This window comes from Mercenaria mercenaria, chromosome 18 (genome assembly GCF_021730395.1).
Source record: "Mercenaria mercenaria strain notata chromosome 18, MADL_Memer_1, whole genome shotgun sequence".
Taxonomy (NCBI): domain Eukaryota; kingdom Metazoa; phylum Mollusca; class Bivalvia; order Venerida; family Veneridae; genus Mercenaria; species Mercenaria mercenaria.
In genome coordinates this window covers 53,998,790-54,010,760 of record NC_069378.1, presented here as the reverse complement: position 1 = coordinate 54,010,760, position 11,971 = coordinate 53,998,790, and the positions used below count along the sequence as shown (strand labels likewise).

At 33.7% G+C, this 11,971-nt stretch overlaps 1 protein-coding gene across 3 annotated transcripts in view; it reads left to right on the top strand.

Moving 5' to 3' along the window:
* Positions 1-2,693: 2,693 nt before the first annotated feature.
* The window catches only part of LOC123539020 (uncharacterized), a 31,517-nt gene continuing 22,239 nt past the window's right edge, over positions 2,694-11,971 (top strand). For 2 of the 3 annotated variants that reach the window (XM_045323486.2, XM_045323485.2), the window contains exon 1: positions 2,695-3,758. In XM_045323486.2, coding sequence (XP_045179421.2) covers positions 3,476-3,758 — 283 coding nt within the window. In that variant the 5' untranslated portion in view covers positions 2,695-3,475. Of the gene's footprint in view, positions 3,759-11,971 lie in introns of all 3 variants that reach the window. The other variant, XM_045323484.2, reaches the window with a different exon arrangement.

Sequence of the window (11,971 nt, the reverse complement as noted above, 5' to 3'; positions counted from 1 at the left end):
GGTTACTGTCTATAAAATCGCGAAAATTACTGATCTACTGTGTTTAATAAATTATAGGTAATTAACTATGTATCGAAAAATATGCACGAGTTCTTCAGTGGAAATTTTGCGCGACTTTATGAGTGCAATATTATTCAACTAAAGAACGAGTGAATGTTTCTAGATGCTTTTCATTACATACAGACCTACACATATAAATATTATACAGATATTATGAATTTGTTCAAAAGCCTGAATAAAATTGACAAAACTAACCTTTTAAAATTCTAACACGATTCGATTCATTTTCCTATTAATTCTAACACGATCCGATTCATTTTCCTATTAAACAAAGAAGGCTGAAAACAGTGAATTATTATACAACAAATCACTGTTCTGACGTCACAATTATTACGTCATAGCGTCAAACGGCATAGCGTCGCGCTGGAAAAGAAACCAATTAAAAACTCGCAAATATTTAATGAATGACGTCAAGTATGTACTTAAAAATCCTTGGTAACGTGTTAGAATCGAAATAATATATCTCATTTAGTCTGTCGTTCAGATGCGTATTATTATATCACTCGGGCTGCGCTCTCGTAATATAATTCCTTCGCATCTGAACTCCAAACATAGAGAATATTAGGTTACAGTATGATAAATTTAAATTTATTAGGCGAGTTGAAGAAAATATATTAGGCGAGGCTCTGCCGAGCCTTATATTTTTTCGTAGACGAGCCTAATAAATTTAAATTTATTCAGACAGTAATCTAATATTCTATTTATCCTACCTGTTCACAAAATTAGGAAAAAGTCTTTGGAAAGAGCAACAGCGTGCAGACTTGACGTCATATAATATGACGTTTGCTAGTGTAATTCAGTTTGTGGAAAATTGAAAAAATGCAATACCTTTTTTGTTTCTGGATATAAACTTTTGATTTTACCACTTATTTTCTTAGTTAGAACATTTCCAATACAATGATAACAGTTTCAATGAAAAATTCGGAAACAAATTGTTTTCAAAATTTCTGGCTGAAGTGCTGTAAAAGTGAAAAAAAGCAATAACTTTTTTGTTTCAGGACAAAAACCTTTGATTTGACCACTCATTTTCAAAGTTCAGACATTTCCAATGCAATGGTGATGATTTAAATGCAAAATTTTGATAACATAAGTGATTTCAAAAGTTCCCGCAAAAGTGATATCTTGACACTGACTAGATAAAGCAAACGTTTATTAGGCAGGCCGATATTGCGCTATATCTTATATGAGGGTAGGATAAAATCATTTATTCAACGACAAATCACTGGATGAGATATATTATTTCTTAAACAAAGAAGGCTGAAAACAGTGAAATATTATACAACAATTCACTGTTCTGACGTCACAATTATTGCGTCATAACGTTAAAACGGAATAGCAGCGCGCTGGAAAAGAAACCAATTGAAAACGGGCAAATATTTATAAATGTCGTCAAGGATGTACTTTAAAGTCCTTGGTAACGTGTTAGAATCGAAAAAATATATCTCATTTAGTGATTTGCTCACTGTTCTGACGTAACAATTATTACGTCATAGCGTCAAACGGCATAGCGTCGCGCTGGAAAAGAAACCAATTAAAAACTCGCAAATATTTAATGAATGACGTCAAGTATGTACTTAAAAATCCTTGGTAACGTGTTAGAATCGAAATAATATATCTCATTTAGTCTGTCGTTCAGATGCGTATTATTATATCACTCGGGCTGCGCTCTCGTAATATAATTCCTTCGCATCTGAACTCCAAGCAATCATTTATTCAACGACAAATCACTGGATGAGATATATTATTTCTTAAACAAAGAAGGCTGAAAACAGTGAAATATTATACAACAATTCACTGTTCTGACGTCACAATTATTGCGTCATAACGTCAAAACGGCATAGCAGCGCGCTGGAAAAGAAACCAATTGAAAACGGGCAAATATTTATAAATATCGTCAAGGATGTACTTTAAAGTCCTTGGTAACGTGTTAGAATCGAAATAATATATCTCATTTAGTGATTTGCTCGTGAATAAAATCGTTTGTCGTTCAGATGCGTATTATTATATCACCCGGGCTGCGCCCTCGTGATATAATTCCTCCGTATCTAAACTCTAAACAATGATTTATTCAGCGACAAATAACTAAATGAGATACATTATTTCTTAAATAATGCAATGATGTACATTAAAATGGCGTTAAGCATCCGAAATGAAATTCAGACGTAAATGTGGAAAAATACTCAATTGTAAAATAACGGAGAATAAAAGCGGGTATGCTATAACACAATATACAAACAATTATATAGATAATTAGGGGTTATGTAAACTGTTTGCAAATAGGATGATTTTTTTTAAATATACCTTCGTACAGATTTCATAGTATCACATATTGTACTCGTATCCCGTGTTATATATAATTCTTAAGATCATTACGTTATGTCACCAACTGTTAAAAAGGTTGTGGCCAAATAGGATACCCTTGTTAAATAAAGTTATTAAATTATTATTATTATTATTTTAACTTACATTGTATTACACTGTTCTACTACAAATTTGGGCTTTTATAAATTAAATTTAGCAGAACGTTTCTTATTTAAAATCTGTGAGAGACACGTTTGTCGCAAATCAAGGACACAACCATTGCTTACGACGTTAAACGTTTAACTATCCTCGTTGCAACTCGACGTTGAAACGTTAAACTTTCAATGTAACGATACGGACACCTTTGGTGACAAGAATACAAATGTACGAGTAATTAACTAAGTCATCAGTAGATAGACGCGTACAACTGGTTGAATAAGTGTTTGACACATTTGACCAAGTTCCCGACAATCGCGCGATGGTTGTCTACTTGTGAAAGCAAACGGGACTTTGCAGTAGAGTGTTTTAAGAGCGTGGGATGCCTTTATCTGGAATTAGTGGAAAACCACTTAGCCGGATATAAAAGCCGAACGTACTTCTTACAAGGAATAAACTGTTACCGTGCAATACGATATCATAATCTTCATGTAAAAAGATTATGTATATATATTCATAATTAACTTAATTTATTGACATATAACAAGCTTGAATTAGTTTAACAGAAACGCGAATAGTTTTTAAGCTCAGTGTCGTATATAAGAAAATATTATATATTGCCTAATAACATTATTAAATCAGAGAGTGTACGCGCTCAGGTTGGAATGAGGATTTTAACCCCTGTTTTCGGCAAAACTCTTATTTTATAAGGCAAAGATTGTGTAAATCAAAGAAAATGATTTCAAACAAAGGTGTGCAGGTGAACAATCTCGTTATTATACTGAGACATTGACCTTGCCAGAGAGGAAGTGACGCAAGATTTTCCAGCAAATATCATCATCGACGCATACAAAGGTTCATAAAGCTTAAAGAAATAAAAGGATTAAGTAAATATTTATTACACAAGGAATTGTTTAACGAAGCCTTAAGGAGAGAAATAATCCGTATTAGTTATAAGATGAAACCATCTGCTACTATGGTCGATTCAGAACACATATGTCAAAAAACTTGTCTATGTACAAGTAATTTGTTGGCGTGCCATTGTGGCCGCACGCAATTCACGTGTATAAGAACCAAGAACGGTACCAACAAATATCAAAATATGCATATATTCAATACGAATCGGTGTTATAAAACACGGACGATGTTCAAACAAGTAAATTTTGCATATTTTCTAATATTTTATGTGTTACTAGCGTGTTGTAGACAAGGATATACAGCTTCCATCAGAAATCCAGAGGGTATGTACTTATTGTTAATAGTTACACATACTCATTCGTGTTAATATCGTACATTTTTGTTTCAAATTCCTAAAATCACAAAACCAGTATCTTGACAGAATATAAAAAGATTCTGACATGATGTAACCAATATCACAATTTTGTAACCAAGATCCTAGAAGATCCGAACACTGTCGCGAAGGTCCTAACACGATATAACCAAGATCTTAACAAGATGCAACCTAGATCCAACAATCACGTAACCAAGATCCAAACACGGTGTGACATGTAGCGGCTATTACGGTGTAAGACAAAGTTCACGATGATGAAACTCTTGTGACCATTTGTTCTGTTAAGACATAACTTGTAACGTTCAGAATATGTTGAATATTTTGAATAATGTATCGGCTACCGAATAGAAAATATATTTTTTCCAAATGTTCTCTAAATTATTTAGTTTTTAGCCTTTCCTGTCTCAGAATATCCGCTCTTAGCTCAGAGTATGTTTAGTGGAAAAGTTGCACAATCATACAAGCTCTGAAGAACCTCAGGAGTCATCTCCTGTGAAAAAAGGTGAAAACAATCATAGGCTTAGAATACAGATATAAGAATCTACAAATTACAGAATACAAATATTCTGCAGAAACATGTAAACAAAAATGTTTCCGAAATATTATATTTTACTGATTGTATAGATGCGGTTTATGTACCATTTGGTTTGTCGTATCATTGTGACGTAATCATTGACGTCATCTATGTAGCAAGCTTTGTCATGGAAGCATACCGGAATACTTGGAAATTGTTTTAAAACTAGCACACAATTATAGAAACGCATTGACCGAGTATTAAAATCAATATCATTATCGAGTTTATCGAATCAATTGAGCGCGTTTCAGACATATGATATTGCCTTTTCACGACAGGCAGGCGGGTTCGTCACTGATGATTATATTTCAGTATTTTGAAAATTTCGTTGTCCTTTTCGAACTTTCTTTCTTTGATGTTAATGTACAGGTACAACTTTTATTACGCTTTGCACGCCTATTTATTTATTTTCCACTACGGTGGCTTTGCTTTGTAACAAAACGTCTATCTACACATGTACACATTAATTTTCACTTTGTATAATGTTGCGCAATGATACATCGTGTGTTAGGCAAGTTATGTGCAATGAATGTGTATATAAAACCACAATGTTATTCTGGCTTCTTGATCAAACGATATATTATTATAATATATTATAATTACGCAGGTATCTTTTGCTGTTATATAGATTTTGGCTAAAAATAATCTTTCTTTAAAATTGAAGTTAGGTCATATTATGAACATTAGGAATATGATTTTTGCTTAATAAAACTATCTTAAAAATGCCAAATCAAGAAAAAAAAGATGCCAGCGTCGGGAATCGAACCCGGGCCGCCGCGGTAATAAAGAACTCAATCAATCCGCCACGAAGAACTATGTGTTAAGCGCGTTACATAAATAAGACAGTTTACCTCGAGTAAAGCGTTAAAAACGCTTTTAGATCTTCTGTGTAAAAAATAGTAAAAACATTTAATTCCATATAGATTGTCAGTAAATAAGTTTTAAGATTTTAAGGAATATAGCATTGATTTCTTGGTACATTTTTTTTTCTTTTTCTGTTGTCGTGCGATCTGGAGGCTAGTGCCTTTTTAACAAACTGAAAATAAATATGTCTGTAAATCTTCCAAAGGGAAGTATAGTACAAATCTGTGTTGATATTTTACTCTTTATTTCGAATTTTTGGACACTTGTCCTTTTTCAGACAGGACGTCAATATCATTCATTTCCTGTCATATAAATGTTACATGGATATTACTTAGTCAGAAAAATATTTCCATATTCTTGAAAAAGGACAAGTGTCCGAAAATTCGAAATAAAGAGTAAAATATAAATGCAGATTTGAAAATAAATATCCAGTATTTTGTGAAGATTCTATTCAGTAAATTAAGCACAAACTTTAAGTATTATAATTCGTTATAATGCTATAATGAACATTATGCACAAGGTGCATATGATATAACACAAAATCTAAAAAACAATGTTATCACGTCTGCATTAACTGCACTGGGGAAATTGTAAAATGCACGGGCAGATAGGTGACACTGTGATTGAACTGGTAAATTGCTTCTGCAATGAATATCGATACAATTAAAAACAATTGCCACAGACTATTTGATGTTCCTTGTATTTCTATAGTTTTGCGCTAAAAAAATGCGTATATAAACGGCATATACTAGTAAAGGAAGCAAAGTAGAACCTCAAGATGTTTCTGCAAATCGTAGGGTGAAATGGAACAGATATATTTTATCGTTGATTCAGGTATAGGCAATTTGCTATTTAGCAATTTTTGCGGATCGTGTTAGAATAAGATATAAATTATTGCACGAAATCCCCCTTTGGAGAAATAAGCCGATTTAGCAAACAAATTGTCTTTTCTGTTACAATATATCTGCCGCATATGTCACAGGTAACACTGTTCAGCTGAGACAGCTTAAATTTATTGTTCTGTCAAAACACATGTTTTTTTAAATGTTGACACATCAGATAAATAAAGATAATAAAGTACCATGTACTGTTGTGCCTAACGAGTTAGTAGATACTAGTCTGAGAAATTGGTCTTAGCATTACTCGGTCATTGATTGGGTGAAAATGTTAAACGGATGTTTTTGATGAAATTTGCCCTGGAAACGGAAAGAAATTATATTAAAATGAATGCAATACTATACCTTTATCAGTATGTTGTCCTTATCATATTGAAATCTCGAATATATAGGACGAACCACAATACAAAAAGTGTGAACAAATTTTGTCAAAGATTAATAAAGAAAATTAAATCAAGAAATAAAAAATGTATTATTATTCGAAAGCAAGTTCATGCATCGGTACGTTTGCGAATTAGCAAAATCACAACTGTAACATGCAGACTATAATAAAGAAATGATGTATTCATTCCAATAGAATATGAAAAACGATATTTCTTAACATTTAGTCTGCTGAGGGTAAGTGATTTTGCTTTGCGACAAGTTTAGACCAAGATCAGCATGCACATCCGTGCAGTCTGATCATTGTCTGCACTGTTCTCTATCCAGTCAGTCAATTTCAATAATAAGTGGTTCTGCCCAAATTGAATGATGGACCAGTCTGTTTTAGAAATTTAGCAGGATAAAGGTTAAGTTCTTAGGATTATAATTTTATCAATTTAATCAAAATCGTCCCATAGTTTAGTAGAACAAGCTACATTTTTAACCTTTAGCATACTGGTGGCAAGTGATTCTGCCATTGCGACAAGTGCAGACCAAGATCAGCCTGCACATGATCATGGTCTGCACTGTTCGTTATTCAGCCTGTTAATTTTCAGTGAACAGCCCTTTGAATAATCAATGCTACTACCCAAATTGAATGATAGACCAGTCCATTTTAGAATCTTAGCAGGGAAAAAGGCTAACTTACGGAAAACTCGTTGCTGCACTTAACAATGATCACGTGAAACGTCCATATATTATGGTAAAGCTCCATAAGTTTTATGTTAAAGACAGATAAAGCAGTTTATATAATGATAACATGGTTAGAGTAGCTCTACTTTCAAAATTGCACATAACCTTAAAGTTAGGCCAATAAAGGGAGGTAATTATAATCAGTGGATATAATAACATTTTTAATTGTGTTGATTAATATTCAAACCTTTGGCAAATATCTGGGGAAAAAAACAATTACAGAAAATAGGATTTAAAAGAAAACGACAGATCTCATATTCATCAGAAAAAAAAAATGTGGCATCCAGACATTGTGAGCCTTTAACTACAAAACAGTAAAACTGGAAAATAAATGAGTGTTATAACCTGGTTTTGTGTGTGATAAATGTTAAAACATTAAGAAGTAGATAAGTAACAATTGTTCTGACACTTTCATTGATGACATGAGCATTAATTTGACACATGAAATAGTGCGGGGTTAATTAGGGCAACATGCAGTTATTATGATTCGTACACAGATGAAAAAAGTAGTCCGTTAAATTAAGAAAAGAAATGGTTAAATGAATACTGTTATTTTAGACACCATTCTAATGTCAGCAAAACAAAAATAAAAGAAAAAAGGATAAATAAAGATATTAATGCTTATTAAGTGTGCGTCATTTTGTTTGTTTCAATGGAGTTACTTAACAATGATGTTATTAAAAATATCTGTTTATAAAGTCCGAAAGATAGATAACTATGCTAAATTTAAGAGAAGGGAATTGACTATTTAGAGATAGAAACAGATTTTTAAGCAATATGAGTACTCCCTTAATGGTGCATAAATGTATTCATACGCTAAACAACCCAATCACCATATGTAGTGTAATGCCAGATTCTATTATACTACTAAATTTTTGTATTGCTCTAAAGAGCATGTCGTGTTTTCTTTATTTTATTGCCCTCTCTTGTCGCATTCAGATGACGATAACTAAAACATGAATCACTGAGTAAATAAATGCGCACATAAAAGACATTGCAAGCCAGGCCGCCGACGAACTAACACTGAACACTTGACAATTTATCACTTCTTATTCATCGAAACCGCCTCGGTAGCCTAGTAGTAGAGCGCCCGCTTCGAGTGCGGAAGGTCGGGGGTTCGATCCCTGGCCGCGTCATACCAAAGACGTAAATAATAGTACTAGTAGCTTCCTTGCTTGGCGCTCAGCATTAAGGGGATAGAGCTAGGACTGGTCAGCCCGGTGTCAGTATAATGTGAGTGGTATATTATGTCACGTGTCTACGGCGTGATATTCCAGTGAGGCAGCACTATAAAGTTGGGCATTGTGCTCACTGCTACAAGTAGACACCGTCGTATATATGACTGAAAAATTGTTGAAAAAGGCGTTAAACCCGAACACACACATATTCCGCCAATACTTTAAAAACTACTTACAAGTACACATCTGACGTTTGAATTTCTTAAGTTTCTACGATGGTAAAATTCAACAATAACACGTGAAAGTTTCTACGAAATCAAAATCATATTATTATATTATATTATTTTGTTCATTGTACGGCTTACACTCATTTTTTAAAAGTCACGTAAAGTACATATTATAACCGAGCGAAATATATGAAAGGAAATGATAATAAAAAATACATCGTTGTCTGGCTGGACCGAAGGAGAACATTTATCTTTTGTCTCTATTTGATCAGACAAGTATATCTCTGCAAAAAGTTGATATTATGTTTTCTTATACACGTTGTTCGCGTGTTTTGTAAAAAAAAAAAATTTCATGTGTATTTTTGTGACCTTTAAGAAGGGGAATAGATCGTAAAACGTAAGAAAATATCATTGCATGATTCGATATTATTGAAATTTTAATAGGGTATGAAAAATTTATATATTTCAGTATTTTTAATATATTGACAAAACATCATGTACAAGTAGATATGTTAAATTTTGTGAAAAAGATAAGGAACACTAAGCATGAATTCCCGTCATTGTCTGTCTGTAAGCTTATTTATAGTCGCAACTAAAACCCATATGGGTAGTAATCTTTATTTGAGCCGTGCCATGAGAAAAACCAACATAGTGGGTTTGCGACCAGCATGGATCCAGATCAGCCTGCGCATCCGCGCATTCTGGTCAGGATCCATGCTGTTCGCTTTTAAAGCCTATTGGAATTGGAGAAACTGTTAGCGAACAGCATGGATCCTGACCAGACTGCGCGGATGCGCAGGCTGGTCTGGATCCATGCTGGTCGCAAACCTACTATGTTGGTTTTCTCATGGCGCGGCTCAGTTACATCTCATCTCGTTATTGTACATATATTTTTATAATAGCAATAGAAACAAAGTTTACAATATGAAAGTACGATGCAACTCGAACATGGAGTTATAAGAGATGGCTGACAATATCACAGCTGTTTATCGTTATAACTGTACAAGTTTACGGAATCATCAAACAGAAACACCACTGCTAAACAGATATTGCATACTATTTTCTTAAAGGCTGTGATATTTCTAAAACAATGAAAGTATAAAAAGATGCTATGGGTGACTCCTATAGAAGTAACGTAACGTATGAAGATAATGCAAAATATAGAAGACGCTCCAATAGACTCTTTTCCCATTCCATGGTTTCATGCAGAGCTATCTGCACATTGTTGTCCAAAACGAGGCGCAGACTGCTAGGTGCACATTGAAATATAGTTATAATCGTTATTTCTTGTAAGATATCTGACAAAATCGTTTTTTTGTTGTTGTTTTTTGTTTTTTTTTACTGGACTTCTTCACACAATTCCTTTTGGTCGGTTCCATAATGAAAACTTTTCGTTTCTATACATATTCATAATAACCCTTATTACGAGATGCTTTCCTTGTACCTAAGTGCGCCAGGGGTAAAGCACCTACACGTGGCTCTATTATTAGTACGAATATTGGTTATTTTTATTAAGAGAAGCTGGGGTGACCGATCTCATTTCACGTCAGTAAGTTTCTGCCGAGTCTTTATACATTTTTTTGTGTGTGAAAATAGTATGACTGTGAGCTTTATGTTTCAGAAAAGAAGGAAGTTAACAGTGGTACAATTTGCATTGTAATAGACACAAACATTTACAGTTTCTGATATTATCACGTGTGACGTTATGTGTATTCCCTGCAGACATGGCACCTAACCAGATTTGTGTGCCATAAATTACACAATCTTTATGCCCGCCCACCAAATAACCTACTTTTACACTTGAATTTTATGTAAGGTTGTACAAGAAATGATTTGTATAAAGTTCTTTTATTCAATGTTTTTTTCGCGATTTATCACTCAATTTGGGTGAAAAATCTGTACTAGATTAGTTAAACAACTGCCGTGGGATATTGCCTGTTCTACTGACCGAAATGTAAAATGCTAAATAATCGTTTTATTTCAATTTATGCGACGTAAATTAATTGTCCCAAACACGTCAGCTGACGTGAGAATGTTAACATACGTTACTTTAGGTCTGAATGGACTTAGAAATATGGTCAGTGTTGACACAAACACACACACACAATATTTTCAAAGTAATAATCCTAACTTCACTTTCAAAAATATTCTTAAAACTGATTTTGATGAAGAGAACAGTGGGGTGAGGGATGCGGCTGTGGGGATCTTTGTATTTTTCCTGTCACGTATGGTTCCTTCAAAAAAATAACAATGTTGGCATGTTCTTTTATTGAAAATTGAGTTTAAGCTGATCAAATACAACATTCTCTCAAATTTTCTTCTACAAAAGTATCAAAATTACATTCAAAGTGAGAAAGGCAAAACCTTTCCTTATACTAACACATATTCTGTATGTGAAAATAGTGTTCTACAACCTTCTCGAATAGGCGAGATGTTCGCCTTTAGAATAAGTAGATCTTAAATATTTGAATGCGTCGTAATGTAAACCTTTCAGCACAACAGATAAGTCTGTACTTTGAACACATGTTTAAAACTAATAGTATGGAAGTTAAAGACTCTAGTAATATTCAAATACATTTATTTCATGGACCGTATAGGTAGAGTTAGCGAGACTATCAGCAAATGACATAAAAACAAATAGACTTGCCACAAAATTATGAGTGAGTAACTTCCAACTTGGAGCTAATTGATCTTTATCTAGAATGTGGTCGTCATAAGAAGAAGCCATCCGGCTGACAAACGGACAAACAGAGGTTGGTTCTACCCATATACCCGTCTGTTCTTGCAGAAATAATAATAAAGCTACTGTTATAATGACTCTTATTATATACCTCAATTTGTGGTTTTGTTATCAAACGAAATCTTCATTGTTTATCGACTTTAAAATAAAACCGAGTGATGTTTTATATGCGCTATTTATTGAACTATATCAGTTCATGCATATTAAATGTAAGTAGTCCGCCAACATACAATACAAATGGCACAATAAGGAATTATTTTCTGTCTATTCAGACTTTTTAACAGAATTTAAACAGGTATATAAAAAGCCAAATCACTTGCTTCTCACCGATATTGGTTCTAGCCGCACTCGGGGCGTTGAATTCTTCATGTGAGGAAGCCATCCAGCCGGCTAACGGAAGGTCGGTGGTTCTACACAGGTACCCGCTCGTGATGAAATAATGCACGGGGGGCACCTGGGGTCTTCCTCCACCATCCAAGCTGCAAAGTCGCCATAGTCCTTGCAAAAAATAAGAATAAAAAAATAAAAAGGACAAATAAATAATTAACCGGTTTAGAGAGCGAAGTCTCTG